Genomic DNA, 16,554 nt, shown 5'->3' on the forward strand with positions numbered 1-16,554 from the left:
GGAATAGAAAATAGTAGAAGAAACTCCACAGGGAGGCCCTCTGGACTGAAAGACTGAATTTTGACTAATTGTTCATTTCTTGAATTCATAGAGCTTTTTCTTCCTCTTTTAAGTTCATTCTTCCCTGACCTGACCAGTAGCTGGTCTGCAGATATGACATCTGGGAGAGTCTCTCTTTACCTCTCAAATCTCATGATATATACAAATAATTTCATGCCCCACATCTATGTATTTATTTTCTCTTCCAAAAGTAGTCATTTCTCCCTCTATTAACTACTAAGTTGTGTTAAAGGTGAAACATTATACTAATTTAGCTTGAATTAATGTAAGGTGTTTACAAATATTTTAAATATCTTGAAGAATGAGATGACAAAACTCATGAAATTGTTTTTTTCAACAAGTAATGCTGAATCGTTTTTGTGCTTGAATGGTAATTGTTATTGCAATTTTTCATGGTTAGGTAAAAACCTTTTACCCATGACTATTACTTTTGAAAACTATAGTCAAATATCCATTTTCTTCATTACAAAATTAGAATTAATTTCACCAATTCTTAAAAAGTCATGAAGTATCACATACAAACAGTTGTCATAATACCTATTCCATCAAATTATTGTAAGGATTAAATGAGATAATGTATATAGAGTTTTAATACAATACTTGGGCCGGGCGCGGTGGCTCACGCCTGTAATCCCAGCACTTTGGGAGGCCGAGGCGGGCGGATCACGAGGTCAGGAGATCGAGACCATCGTGGCTAACACGGTGAAACCCCGTCTCTACTAAAAATACAAAAAATTAGCCGGACGCGGTGGCGGGCGCCTGTAGTCCCAGCTACTTGGGGCGGGGGCTGAGGCAGGAGAATGGCGTGAACCCTGGAGGCGGAGCTTGCAGTGAGCCAAGACTGCGCCACTGCACTCCAGCCTGGGCGACAGAGCAAGACTCCGTCTCAAAAAAAAAAAAAAAAAATCTTGGCACATAGACATTTTTTAATAAATAACAGGTATTTCTTTTACTAAGATTAAATGTGAGAGAACCAAGGTTCTCTGGAGGTTTTTCATTAAAACATTGTAACTTCATTTTAAATATTTAGAACTTTATATAGTCAATTTTAAACTCCTAAGATATTTTAATCAAAATTTATAATAAATAAATGTCGTATAAAACATGTTAATACGTCAAACTTATGTTCATACAAAAGAAATAGTAAGGATAAATTTATTTAACACATTACACACAGTGTGATATTGTCAGGCAACGTGGCAATGATAATACTGTCAGAACCCTTGCCAAGCAGCCTGCAAAAGGGGCCCCAGCCCAGCCTCAGCAAACCCTAGGTGGCCTTGCAGAGTGCTCCCAGGAGCTTGCTTGGCAGACACCTCATTAGGAAAACAACTGAGACTGACTCCATGAGATGACCAGGGCCCCTTGAAACTGGAATGGGTAGGTAAAAGGAAGACAGTACATACATAATAAAAAAAACTTCTTATATACCAGTTAGAAGGAATGAACAGATTATACAAACTAGATGGTATTTAAAACAGTTATAAGGAGAAAAAAAGAGAAGTATGTATATCATGACACCTTTTGTGTGTGTGTTTAAAAAAAACACACATAAAACAATACTAGATTAAAGTATAAAAGCAGACTAAAAGTTGAGGGGGGAAGGTGAGGGAAAATGGGACCAGGATAGATAACAGGGAACTCCAGCTTTATTTTTTTAATATAAAAGACTTAAAGGAATTTATTAACATTTCCTTCCAAGAGGGGAATATATTAGGTTTATTTTATCCTATGTACTCCTCTGCATTTTTAAATTTCTAAAAATAAATGACAAAAATATAAAAGCTAAAGACTAGCTTACAGGGCAGCAAAAGGTAGGGGTTGATGCCATATTCCCCTTATAATTTGGTTAAAACCTATACACTAATTTTTCCCTTCAGTTAAACTGACCTAAGTACATATATATTTTTTGAAACATAGGACCATCTGGGCCACCTTTGACAAATATTTTTATTTAGCAAATACATAGAGCGTCTATGGTATGTCTAGCACTATAGAACTCAGGGGTGGAAAACTCGGAGTTCTCAAAGTGTAGACAGAAACTCAATGTATGCATTGTCCAGTCCTGGTGTGTGAGGATAAAACCTAGTGAAAGCTATGGTAAACTGAACTAAAGTTCTAAAATGTTTCAAAACACTATGCTAACCAAACTAAATACAACAGTAAGCCAAACTCTCCCACGACTGCAAATTTCCAGTCTCCATGGTAGATGCTAAGACAGGACTTAACTCATGGAAACCCATGCTAACCACCTGTTATGAAAACGTTACCTCCAGCAGCTTTTCTAGTAATTGTCATGACAGGATAAATGAAAAGAATCACCTTAGTACTTGGAAAAAATGAGTAATTATTTATTGCATAAAGGAGGAAAAACAAGTTAACAGTCAGGATGGGCAAAGTGTACATAACCACAGAGGTGGGTAGCATGGATTTACCTGATTTTAGTTCAACAGCTTCATAGATCTAAGCTTCAAAAATGGCAGATGCACCGTGTGTGTTATTCGGGCCAAACATGTGTAATGGAATGCTAAGTGGAGAGAAAAGGTCAGAGAAGTGATAGGCACCCTGAGGCCGTCATTCTTTATCTGTTCAAATAGTTACCTCATTTTGGCTTTTGGCCCTGGGGAGCAGGCTCCGGAGCCTCAGGTGCGTCAGAGTTAAGCTGTTTCCCACCCCGGAACACGCACCGGGATTTCAGCCTTCACTTGCTCAACTCCAGAGCCAGGACGCTCCAGAGAGGGCAGAGGGAGCTCCCTAGTGGCCAGAGCCTGCAGTTCAGCCCCTCCGCCCTTCCTCTGATCACACAGTCAGGCTGCCTGAGAAAGAAACAAGAAGCAACGCAGGGCCGGCTGGAGCCAGGGAGCATGAGGGGCGTCTCTGGGAGAGGGATCCCGTGGCCCAACTTTCTTCCCAAATCACCAGATTGTGGAAGAAGCATGTGGAAGAGGAAAAAGTCCATCTCCCCGCCCCACAATCTGTTCAACTTTTTTCTAGTAGTTCTGTGACTTTAATCATTAGTATTCAGTGGTAAGAATCCCAGAGTGATGTTTTGTCATCTGAATTTTCCAAACGCGAGTATAAACTGGCTTTCTCTCGTGGAATTGGTACTTTTGTTTTCTGATTAGGAAATTAAATTGAGTTTTGTTTCTTTAATTTTTTAATCTGGTGTGTTGTTTTCATTAATTCCAGAAGTGGAAAGCTAAATAACCATTTAGAAGCTGCTATTCATGAGGCCATGAGTGAACTGGACAAAATGTCTGGGACTGTAAGTTAATTTATTTTTCCATTATACTATGTTTCTTTGAAAATAAATTGTGTTACACTTTTTGGTAAAGTCTCTTGAGTATTGTCAAACCACTCACATAGCAATACTAAATTACTAGCCTAGAAAAAAAAGACAAATATCAGAAAAGATTCAAAATCATTTAAGAAAAAGAAACCTACCGCATTAACTATATCTTTCTTCCTGAGATAAGTAACTTTTGTTTTGCCACATAACGTTCTTTTAAAATATGAGCAGCAAAATATTGAAGTTCAAACCACAGCTTTCTGCACTCGACTCTGTGAATGGCCATGGCCATTACTGTTGTCTATATATGTAGTAATGCAAATTTTGTTCTGTCCGTTGAACCAAAAAGACAGTGGGGTCAAGATCAAGAGTATATAGACCTCTCATATCCCATTTTTATTGAACTGTGCATATAATAGCATTGAGTGTGAGAAGTTTAATCGTTGTGCTCCAGTTCACACATTGACTGATGTAAATACTTAAAATATAATTTTGGTAATCTGTTAAAAATGTGAATTGTCTAAGGCTATTTAGCATGAAAAATAATTTCTTTTATTTGACCTTATGTTACAAGGTTATGTGAATCCCAACAAACCATCCAATGACAATTGAATGATGGGATTAGTATAGGTTTTAGAGATTTTGTAATCCAACCAAACCATCATTTCGCAGATGGGTGAATTGAAGCCCTGAGACATTAAATTTCCTGATAAAATTCTAGGAAAGATCTAGATTGGGGATTATAAACTCAAATGTTTTCTAGGGCCAGGCAAATAATATCAGTAAGTAAAGTGGGCCAGGTATGACAGCAGTTGGAATGGATGAGAAATGCCAGTGAAGATCCATGGGTTAGGGTAGGCTACCAATCTAGAGGCTCAGCACAGTATAAGCCATTACCCACTTGAGTCTGGTGCTGGTTGAGGAAGGGGTTGCTCCACACCAGGGCACAGATTCTTTCTGTATCTAGTGACCACCTCTCTTAGGACCTCAGAGTGCTCCATTATATCCTTTGCATTTTGCCTTGAAGGTAAAAGAAAAGAGCGTGCTAAGAATACTGCCAGCATAGGTTTTATGAGCCAGACCTGGAAGCTCATTCTGTTGACTTTCCACTGACCTGACCTAATCATATGGCCTTCTTAACTCAAGTAGAATAGGAAATAGAACATAGAATGTGCCTGCCCAGGAAAAAGAAAATGAGTTTGGCCATCATCTCTCTAGGCTCTGCCTCGGGACATTTGGTCCTGGTGGAAATCAGGTAGTTGAGAGTAATAAGGATCAGGGCAACCTGGGAGTCATGTGCTCTCTCCAGAAGGCATTCCTTCCATGCTCCAGCAGATCTTAGACATCGGGGAAATTGTGTTCATGTTGCAAGATCTTTCCATTTTTCATATAAAACTAGAAGTCTAGAAGTAAATTTTCTCATTTTTATGTGTTGACAACTGTTTTAAAAAATATTAAAGTGCCATATGGCTAAACAAAATACCATTTCAGGCCACATTTGGTCCACAGATTACTAGTTTGCAGTCTCAGTTATAAAAAGTTTCTTTCCTCAGTTATAAAAAGTTTTGGCTCTTTACTACAGACTAGTGGTTTTAAAAAATGTGTATGGAGAAGATTAGGAGGAATAGGCAGATTGAAAAACCCATAAACATTATTTAAAATTTTTAAATATTATTTTTTAAAAGCATTCTGCATTTGAGTCTGGATAGCATTGCCCTTTGCTGCTGTCTAAACATTATTTTTAAGCATATAACTGAGCCAACTTGTAGTGGATCCGGAGAGGCGATTGTACTCATCTCTTCCTAATTCTAAGTCCTGTGACATAAGGTTGGCCAGGGTAAAAGTTTTACACCACAGAAACTGGCAAAATGCTAAAATGGACTTGTGTCGAAATGCTGATTAAGCATTTGCTACACCATTGCCTTGGGTTCATCCCTCCTCTCCTAGGTCTTGGACCTTGCTCCTTTCCACCAATAGCTACAAGACAATTTGATCACTCCCTCCTCCAAATTATACCTGCTATCTAATGCTGCTCAGCCACTGCTCAATCTGATGAACAGCACTAAATGTTGCTAGTTCCTGCATTAGTACATAAAGAAAGGTGAGTTGTATTAACTGCTCCTCCCAGACTACACAATTTCAGATCTGCCAACAGATGATAGTGGTATTCTCTTTTCCATTTTGATTCTTCTTATGAACAAACATCCTTGGGCTGAGCTATGTGTGCATGTTCTTATAATTTGTGACCCTTCCTAGTCATTGTAAAATAAGTAGGGTAACAAAGTGAGGGGAAAAAAAGGGGCATGTTTGGTGTGTAATTATTCATTCTTCCAGGCTGTAGTGAAATTGGTGATCTAGGGTCTCTGACAGGGAAGGCTTTATTTTTGTTTTAAATGGACAATGGGGGTAACAACTGCACATTGCATTTCCCATACTTGATTTTGTCCAGTTCATCCTTTGTTTTCCACTGTCTATTGGCACCCTCAGAGTGTTGCACTGCTTATCAGTTTCTAGCATTTTGCATTCTCTGTAGTGACTGTGGGCACACTGACATCTGGGGTCTTGGTAAACATTTGAAGTGCCTCAGGATATCAGTAATTGAAAGTGAAAGCCAGAGTCTATTCCCTACCCTGTTTCTTTGTCAGAAATTGTATGGTGTTTGTGATTTCATCCTCTGTTGTTGTTGTTTTTCTTCTACCTTTTTATTTCCAGGTACACCAAATCCCACAGGGTGACAGACAAATGAGACCCCCCAAACCCAAGAGGAGGAAGATCTCCAGATAACAGAGACTACTCCACTAATGCGCAGTGTTTATTAAAGGAACATGCACAGATGTATCTGTATATAGGTATTGATATAGCCACAGTTATATCAATATTTAGACTATGGCAGATAGCTACCACCACCACAGGGTGCTAAAAGAAACAGTGATACAAAATTTTTTTGATCAGGAAGGATAATGAATGCTGGAAAAGCCAATCAAAATCTCTGTGTGATGAGAGTGATCAATGGTCAAGAGATTACTGAGAAACTCTTTTTCTATAATACTAAATTGTGATTATAAGAAATAGTCCAAATGTTTCTGAAGAATTTTCAATGTTGTATATAGAAAATACAGAATTTCATGGTGATATCAGAAATGTAAATATTGTACAATATTGTCATGTACAAGCGTACCTAATGCACACTTTATCTTTTATTGTACAAAGAAATAGTGTACAAAATTCTTTGGTTTCTATGGAGTACACCTACCAGAGACTACCAGTGTAAAGTGATAAATAAAAATACAACCTAAATGCTTTTCTATGATAATGTAAAAGATGCTGTTTTTGTATTTAACAGCAGAGAAAAGGCATGATGATGTAATATCTGAATTATGACATACACTGCACACCACTGAGTGTCCATTTATATTGTCTGTTTGGAACGAACCTTGCCTGGAAGCACTGGACTCAATTTCGGGTGTCTAGGAAATTGCAACCTTGCAGATTTCTAAAGGGATGAGGGCTCACAGGTCTAAATTAAGAATTCAGAAACTGCAACCATTTGTTGCATATTTTTTTTACCTCAGTTTTAAAATAGAATAGGTTTTATAAAAAAAATCTTAGATGGAATATTTTACTCAGCCATTTCTGTAGTTAACATTTGATAGCCACCTGTTGAAGCAGATAGCTTATACTGACTGCACCACCGCTGGTGCTCAGAATTGAGGGTTTTTTTGCAAATGATATCTGACAAGGTAAAACTTCCTATTTCCGTACATGGAGGCAAAAACCCCACTTTGCAACCATTATCAGAGGTAAGATTGATTATAATTCATTTTTTTGTAGTGGCAAAAATAAATATGAATCATCAAAGCAAGTTTCATATCCATTCATCAGTATTACTTAACCCAGAAGTTAAGGTGGCTTACAAAATTATTAGCAATGGTAATTTTTTTATCAGTATTGTGTAACATATCAGATTTATTTTATTTAAAGAATTATTTATACCATTAACAGATTCTTATATATATTAATGTGGCGAAAATGTGCAGCTTAAATCTATTAACCAAATTATTTATATTATATTAAGTAAGAAAAAATGTGAAACAAATGTAGAGAGAAAATACTACATTACAAGTATACAAACCTAAAACTGTGAGCCATTGTAAAGTACAAGGTAATTAATAAGAAATGTAGCACAACATAATTTTCCGTCTTCTTCTCACAATTTTTGTGGTGGTGGTATTACCCTATCTTCCAGGCAGTTAAGCAAAGTTTAGGCTTCCAGCCTGACTTCAGTTGATGGATTGTCAAAAGAAGGGATCTATTATCCCTTTATTCTTGGAACCACCAGTCCCTGCCCCAAACCCTTAAACCCCTAGAGAGCACTGCCTTGTCCTCTAGCCTGGGGCTCACGCAACAGTCTGCCACTCAGGCTGCTAGGAGATTCTCCAATAGCAGGCTCAGCACCTCAAACTGCCCACCACCTCTCCTACTGCTCCTCTCCCACCCACCACCCAAACTCCTCAGTCCTGTCATGTAGCAGAGTTCCAGTAACTCAGGAAAATGGAGACCAAGGTCATTCCTTAAGTTGGTTTCTTGGGGCCACAGCACAGAGCATGCCACCTGGGCTCACTTTTGATAGCAACAGCTCTTAGTTATTCCCCTAGGTCTCCTGTGTCTCTCTGTCCCTCTGTTCCTACTTTCAACCTACCCCCAAGCCTGATGGAATGCAACTGGCTACCCTGGGCTTCATGACCTCAAAGTAGGAACCCTTCGTTCTGGGGATAGGTTCATTTTGTCTCTCTTGTAATGGTGGGATTGCCTGCCCAGTTCCTTCATGCAGTCACATGAAGTAATCTTTTGTGTAGTTTAGTTGACACATGTTTATAAGTTAAAAGTTGATGTGGCTAGTATGTTTAAACCATTAATGTCCATTTTTTTTGCACCAACCTGTTTTTCTACTGTTTTTTCCTACACATTTTTGTTTATTCACAGACAGACAGACATGTGTGTTTGTATGCTGGGTGTGTCTGTATGTGTGTATGTGTTGATATGTAGATTTTTTAGCCTTTGCTTTTCTGTCTTCAGGCTGAGTTTGTGTTGACCAAGCCTTCTTTTTGGTATTTTGAGCTAATTCAGTTTGTGCTTCCCTCCCATTGTATACTTTACATAAGTAGACCATGTAAAGTATGTTTGTGCCCATGATTTCACTGGTTGCTATGGCTTTGATATGGGTGCTAGGTGTAGTAGTTTCAGTCCACGTGGGTTTTTTTCATCTCTCTTAGAGTTATATGGTTTTGTGTAAGCAGTTAATGTAAATATTGTTAGCATTACAGGTCATAGAGTGCTGTAACATTTTTTTAAATGTTGCACCTACTTTACAATTAAAAAATTGGTCACTCGCACGTCAATTTTGCCCATAGAGCCATTTCTTTGTCTTTGTATTGAAGCCAATTCATTTTTTTAAATGAAGGCTAGGCCTTCTATGTTACCAAAATTTTTATTCCCTAAAATAAACTTTTTAAGAAACAAATCCAAGAATGGAAACAGATGAAAAATTTTTTCTTCTTTAAAGAACATAATAGTTCCTGCTGGAAAAGGAAATCTAATTTTATTTTGTGTCCCTTAACAGTCCTAGGAAGCACAAGGAGAATAAACTAAACCTCTAAGAAGGTTTTAAAAATTATTTCAAATTAATGAAAATTAACTGAGCAGCTTTTGTGTGATTTGTCTTGTTTGTAGCATTAAAAGCAAACCAGGGTTTTTATTTATTTAAAGAAACATTTTTGGCTTGTACTTTTTAGTGCCATTATGAATGAAAATGCTTTAAGAACATTCATCCCTTGTGATATCATGGGCCACTTTTAGTCTTTTATTTGGACCCTGACTTTGAGTTTTTGCTATGTCTGTTTTTTAAGTAAACACAGCCTTCTTATTTGAACGTAACACTGCAGAATTGCAGGAAGAGAAAAGGGCAGTTAGTTATTTCACTTTCTGTAAGTTTTAGGAAGATTCTTATATCCTACGAGGTGACTCATTTTTCATTTTAGACCATGATAGCACATTGTTGTTAACTTTGGTAATCTTCCATGCAGTTTGCAGTGTTCCCTTGCAAGTCACAAGCATATATGCGTTAAGATTTTAAAATCTAAGATGCTTAAGATGTTGGTGGCATTGCTCTTTCTGAAAAGAAAGACAAAATACTAGACCTTGCTGAAAATTGGATATCTTGTTTACTTTGCCCATTTATGCCCGAATGGTGTAATGCAAGACTCACGACTTTTCAATGTAGTATATCAAATGAGTTGTGCATTGATTCATTTGGGGGACATGAACAAAAATTATCAACCAGCCAGAACTGTAATATTGAATTAGTTCATCTTTTTCTTTCATTCACTCTATCACATTTGCATTAGCCAAAGAGATAAGAACATTAGTAATTCATATGTGTAAACAACCCAGAAGTGAATATTAAATCAGTGAGCCAAAAAGCAATAAACAACTCAAGCATGGGAAATCCTGCTAACAGTGGGGAGTCTGATATAGAAAAAATATATAAAAAGCATTATCTTCAAATATGAAAGATTAATTTGTATCTACTGTAAATATGTATTACCAGCCTTATCTGCATTTATACACACTGTGTGTGTACCTCAGTGACCTTTTATAAACCGGAAAAATGGTTGATTTAATAATTTGTTATGTAAATACAAAGTTGTCTATAAATTGGAAAATTTGATGCCAGATGGCTTCATAATATACAAATGTGTTTTGTAACATCATGCCTTTATGGATTAAGTATAAATACACTGGATTGTCTATGTAGAAGTGTAGCAGTTTACATTTCACCTGCATTTCAAATGGATATTTTTGTCCAAATGGTTATACTAATAGGAAAAGAAAATGACTTGAACATTTTCAATATGAAAAACAAATATGGTTTTGATTTTACCAAAATTCCTTTCCACACCCAAGAATCGGTTCAGTTCCATGCCGAATGTTTTGCATTATGAGATTTCCTAGGAGATTAATTGATCCATGACAGGGATCTACCTAGGAAAACTCTCCAACTGAATTATTCTTTTTGAGAGACAAGCTACACATCTTTCATTCTAACATTAGGCAGGGGAAGAGCCCAGCCTCTTACTGCTTCTTAACTTATTCTTGTCTTTGTTTCCATGTGTCTTAGAAAGCACCACACAGATGAATAGGGTCTAGCTTTTGTGAGCAAAGGTGGCTACAGAGTGTTGCCTCATCCTTGGGCTATTGACTTGGGCAACCTAGGCTTCCCAGCTTAGGTACTGTTGATGTTTTGGGCCAGGTCATTTTTTGTTCTGGAGGCTGGCCCATGCATTATTGGATATTTGGCAGCATCCGTGGCCTCTACTCACTAGATGCCAGTAGAGCCTCCTCCTAAATTGTGACAATCGAAAATAACTCCAGACATTACTCCCAGGGTGAGAGATGGAGGTGGGATAGGGGAGGGAGGGCAAAATGAGATTTGAAAACCACTGCCTTGATGGAATCAGTTAGGCTTATTATGTCTGTGTGAAATATGGGCATATTTGCATGCAATAATCAACAGGAACCTGATTCCTAGAAGCAGCCAAAATCCATACCAGATGAGTGCTTCTCCGTCTGTGGATAAAGGAGTAAATACATTAATGTCAGATTTACTTTGAACACCTTTGACACTTTCGATCCTAAGACCCGGGGTGATCATGTTTTGAGGACGCTCAAATAGTAGTTTAGTAGAGATACCTAAATACTCATGGCTCAGAGTTTGCAAGAAAACTGATAGTTCTCTTTGGGTTATACAAGGAGCTTCAGGTAATGGAAGACTTCCAGATGATAGTGTAGCTGCCTCCATTAGGCCAAAATGAGGAACTGGGCTAAGGGGAGCATGTTATGTATATATTTTAACAGCTTTCTACAGCAGCCTAGTTCAGGTGTCAGTGTTTGTGCAATCCTCTTATAAGTTCTGACAGAAGCAGTTCCTTAGAGCTTGGTGGTATCATGGATATATTTATTCATTGAATACATTCTTACTGAGTGCCACTGTGTGTGTGCACAGTCTGTGCGTAGCCGTGGGGATACAATGACGAATAAGACAAGCCCATTCTCTGCCCTTACAGAGCTAATGAAGGAGACGGCCAAACATGTAAGTAAAAGAAAGGATGATAAGGGATAGGGGAGCACATGTCAGGACTACTGACTTCGTTTAATAGGGATGGGGGTTTGAACAAGGATCAGAGAAAGATGAATAGAAAATAGGCAAAGGAAGAATGTGTGGCATCAGGGAGGGTGAAGGACAGTGTGTTTGAGGCAGAGAGAATGGCACATGGAAAGGCTTGAAGGTCAGAAGAAGCAGGAGAGAAGAATGGCTGCAGAGCCGCGGAGGCCAAGGCAAGTCTTCTCAAGATTTTGCCCTTAACATGGCAGTAATGGGGAATTATTGTTGGTTTTTAAGGAGGGGGTGATAGGATCAGGTTTGTGTTTTAGAAATATTTATTCTGGCTGCAGTGTTAAGAATGGACAATTGGAGAGGGGTAAGACTGAAAAGCACACAATACATATATCTCATTTCAGCACAGCATTGCAAAAAGCACATCCTTCCTTGACAATTAAAATAACAATTCAGACCCAGCGAAATTCTTCATATTACATTTGTTAAGGAATTTCCTTCTCAGTCTTCAGGTCAATGTAAATATATATATGTAAATTCATGTTAGTAGTCATGAAGAAATGTTCTCCAGTACACTTACACTTACTGCCAACATTATTCCCTACTTCTTCTACACAAATGGGAAAGCAATAATGTTCCTACTTCGGTGATTAAAGGTCAGGAACATTTAAAATCCTAGGACGTTTTGCTAACATGGTAGGAAGCAAGGCCCACCAAGCAGAGCGCACAGGTAAGTGCAGGTCAGGTATGGGCCTTTGGTTTCCTACACGCCTCCCCCAGGACACAGGAAGCTGCAGTGGAAAACTCAGGATGCCAGAGGTACCAGGTGAGCCCTGAGGATTATGAAAGCAAAGGAAATCAGGACCACAGGCGGTCAGCGCCCAAAACAGGGCCATCTGGCTACCGGGATCTCTGCCACACAGCAGGGGAGACCACGGTGGCCTTTCATCATCCACTCCAGCCTGTGATTATGTACATGCTCTTCAGAGTATCCCCAGCCGCCCTTAGTCACCTCCTACACTCAATATAACAGTGAACTTGAGGGCTTTTTAAAGTTAATTATCTATTTTTAAAAAAAACAAACAGAGGCAGTGCAATAACAGGCACCCAATCCTACGATCCTGAGGCCAGCCAATAGCCCCTTCCTCCAGCACAGGGCCCTGTATACAGAAAATGAACCCTCAACTGGGGGCAACCCATTGAAACAGTTACAGACTGCGCCCTGAAGGGTCCCTATTGAGATACATTCAAATCTAGACTGTGCCACTAACTAGTTGTTTGATTTTGGGCAAGTTACTTAACCTATCTATACTTAGCTTTTGACAAAAGAGTGGGTGATAACAGCACTTCCCTCGTGGGATTGATTAAGGATTGAATGAGATAATGTAGATTTGATAAAGCTCTTCATGCCCGGCACATGCCAGACATTCAGGGAACATTTATTATTAAACTGCAGTATGAAAGTTTTAGGTTAGCAAAGGGGAAAGGTGTTGTCAAACATAAGGAGGAGATCTGTCTAGAGTGACTGTATCGACTGTATCTTCCTGGGACACCTTTTTTTTTTTTTTTTTCTTGAGACAGGGTCGCACTCTGTCACCCAGACTGGAGTGCAGTGGCGGAATATGAACTCACCACAACCTCTGCCTCCCAGGCTCAAGCGATTCTCCTGCCTCAGCCTCCTAAGTTGCTGGGATTACAGGCGCGTGCCACCACCCCCAGCTAATTTTTTATTTTTAGTAGAGACAGGATTTTGCCACGTTGACCAGGCTGGTCTCAAACTCCAGACCTCAAATGATCCACCCGCCTTGGCCTCTCGAAGTGCTGGGATTGCAGGCATGAGCCACCACGCCTGGCCTTCCTGGGACACCTTTACAGGTAGGAGAGGGGTTTACTTGTCTAGGAAAGTTCTGCTGAAAGGGAACAGCATTGTGGCCACCTTTTCTGGTTCTACCCTTAGAGCCCAAGGTTTCTGGATCTACTACTGAGAGTGTTGCCTAGATGACTTCCACTGTCCATGATTCCTCACACAGAAGTGGATCAGGGCAGAGTCAGAATCGTATAATTCAAGAACTTCTAACCTTCAGCCTGAGCGAAGCTGGAACCAGCTCTGTAAATAAATGGCTCAGGACTCGAAAGTATAAACAACCTAAAATCAGTCCAATCAGGGAATGCAGAGTTCAGTACAGGGAAAAGTATATTTTTAACCTGAGAGACTGAAATTTGGGGGCTTAGATCTTGGCACTGACTGGCTCTGTGGTCTATGATTTGGTACAAATCACTAAAAAGATCCTGGAGCCAGACCCCCAGGGTGTGGATCCGGTCATTTCAGGAGCTCTGTGACTTTAGGCAAATTCCCCCGCCTTAGTTTTACTAACCTAAAAAATTGGGATAATAATAGAACCTACCTCATAAAATTATATGAGGATTACCTAAATGAATACAGATGAAACACTTAGAAGGGTGTCCTCTATGGTAAGTGCTATGTAAGTTAGGTTATTGTTACTATTATTACTGTTAATATTAGAGGCTGAGCCTCACTCAGTTTATGGGAGTGATGCAGCCCTCATGTATGTTAGAGAACCAGCCTTCCGTGCAGTGGTCACTTAAGAGGGTCCTGCTGTTCACATTTAACCATGTAATTCTCTTCTTTAATTTAAACATGGATACTCTTGAGAGGAGTAAGATTTTGAACCAATCAAGAGTCAGGAAGTTCCCAGAAGATTTGGGAGTAAGAGAGTAGGTGTAAGAGGGTGTTCATAACTATCTTAGGATTAGATGTACTCAAAAGACTACCATAAAAATGAAAAGAGATAATACATGGAAGAATGCTTTTAAAAGGGAAGAAGAAAGCACTAATATTCTAAGTGGTAGTATTTTTAAGTGCTATTAAGGATGATTATTTATTTCTTAATTGGAAGTTCATGTCTAAATTCTGTACCTAGACTTTTCCAGACTGAAGACTTGGGCATATCTTGCTAAAAGATGGGGGGCAGAATGTGTTCAGCACCGGTAGAGGGGGTAGGTTTAGCTGAGCCTCTGTGAGGGTTTTAGCAGAGCCTCTGTGGGGTTTCCTGTCCTTCCAGCTCCCATTGCAGAACACTGTGTATGAGGAACACAGCCAGAAGGACTGGTGGCCTGAGGCTTTGGTCCCTGAGCTGTGACCAGGCCCCGCTAGAACACAGCTTTCCCTGCCAAGTTAATCTTAAATAGCTTTGGTGGTCAGGGAGATAACCTTAGGGAAAATCTCCTGTGACCTTTTACAGACTCTGTCTCCCTTTTCCAATCAAATCAGGATTATTTAGAATCGGTGGATTCCTTTGAATTTCTAAATAAGCATGGAGGTCAGGAGCTTGTGATTTCAGGCTAATTGTCACTGTTCTGGTTTATTTGGCAAAGTGGGAAGCAAACATTCACCAGAGCTGGGAGAAAAAAGCATGCAAGAATTGGAATGAAGAGATGCACTGGGCTGCTTCTGGACAAGCTGTCTGTCTAGGCAAGAGTCAGCAAAGGCAAGAAGAGACCATTTCCTTCCCCATTTCTCTTGGTTTCCTGGCTCTTCCCAAATGTCCAGGGGATCCTGAAGGGGGTGAAGGGTGGGGGTGGTAGGGGAAGTGTGTGCCTTGTGCCTTCTAAGGCAACAATGTTGGCCAAAAGAATCAAGCCATGACAATGGCCATTGTGAAGACCCCGCAGCTTTCTGAGCAGAGAACACAGCAAAAGAGCTGTGCGGTTGCTGTCTCAGAGCATAGCTTTCCTTTCTCTAAGGCAATGGTCTCCAACTTTTCTTCAAGAATTCCTATCAGTAAAGTAAAAATAAAATTGAGGACATACTATGCATATATACATATGTGCATATGTACTTTATGTGTGCTACTGAATTAATATATCATATGTGTTATAAAACACACAAAATAGAAACTAGGTAACTGAGATGAACTGATAGGTTTATATTTTCCTCCCTTTTCCCAGTGGATTGCCTTGCATCATGGCCAGGGTGTGTGCATTCAACTTTGGCAGTCTTGGCCTGAGTGACAGAATACTGGAAGGTCCTAATAAGCTTCTCCAATGAGCATAGGCAGTGATGGAACCAAACCATCAAAAAGAGCTCTTCAAAGAAGAACCCAGGTTTTCCTCTTCAGCTGCATATGATCAATTCTAATTAAATGGTAAAGGAAAGAAGAATAGAAGGAAAGAATTCTTGAAAATCTGGTAACTAACATGGAAGCTGTGCTTTATATCAGGTTATGTGAGTAATCTTGATCTGTCTACAAGCTCAAAGTTTCTATCCAAATATATTTATCTGGATCCGAGGCAGGATCACTGCCAGGCTCTGTCACCTGCTCAGGAGAGTCACCTACCCAGTATACAAGGGGATAACCACAGGGCACACCGAAGCCATTGCAGAACTTCCCAAGCTTGGGTCAGGCCTCCTGACTCTACACACGCACGTGTACTCCACCCATTCCCAGCCTCCCAGCTTTCTTGACAAGTACCCAAGGAGGATGGTTCTTGTCAGCTCATTGATAAAGTCATGGTATTGTGGAGCAGGAGCTAACCTGTGTTCTATTTTCAGCTCTGTTGTTAGCTGTGTGAGCTTGGGCAAGTGCCTCACCTTCTCTGAACCTGAGTTTTTGCATCTGTTTAGGCCATGATATTACCCTGCCTACCCCACAGTGTTATCACGAAATTCACATGAACACACATATGAAGGTGCTTTGCAAACACTGTACAAGTGAAATCATAAGGTATCCTGACTCATGTGCTAAGGCCTTTTCAAGGCACAAGGACAAATGTTTCGCAGGGATCCTATAGTTAGCCACTCTGAGGCATTTTCCCATAGGAGCCCAGCCCTGAGGGAAACTGGCTCATGGCAGATTTTTAATCTGAACCCAGAGCTCTGGAGGCTTTATAATCCTAAAGACTAAACCAGGTGAACAACAAAAACATCCATAAAGCAATTTGGGTAAATTTCCATGCTTCCAGGTAATGCCTAGGTTTCTAAGGGGTTGCATTTGTTTGTTCAGTCATTCAA

The 16,554-nt window shown here is 39.6% G+C and overlaps 1 protein-coding gene across 11 annotated transcripts in view; it reads left to right on the plus strand.

The window, feature by feature from the left end:
* MBD5 (methyl-CpG binding domain protein 5) overlaps positions 1-10,114 on the plus strand; it is a 484,769-nt gene extending 474,655 nt beyond the window's left edge. For 10 of the 11 annotated variants that reach the window (XM_055380166.2, XM_063694832.1, XM_063694831.1 and 7 more), the window contains 2 exons: positions 3,250-3,325; positions 6,062-10,114. In XM_055380166.2, the coding sequence (XP_055236141.1) occupies positions 3,250-3,325; positions 6,062-6,133 (148 nt within the window). In that variant the 3' untranslated portion in view covers positions 6,134-10,114. The remainder of the gene's footprint in view (positions 1-3,249; positions 3,326-6,061) is intronic. The other variant, XR_008677692.2, reaches the window with a different exon arrangement.
* The last annotated feature ends 6,440 nt before the right edge of the window (positions 10,115-16,554 follow it).

This window comes from Gorilla gorilla, chromosome 11, assembly GCF_029281585.2.
Source record: "Gorilla gorilla gorilla isolate KB3781 chromosome 11, NHGRI_mGorGor1-v2.1_pri, whole genome shotgun sequence".
In the NCBI taxonomy this organism is placed as follows: Eukaryota; Metazoa; Chordata; class Mammalia; order Primates; family Hominidae; genus Gorilla; species Gorilla gorilla.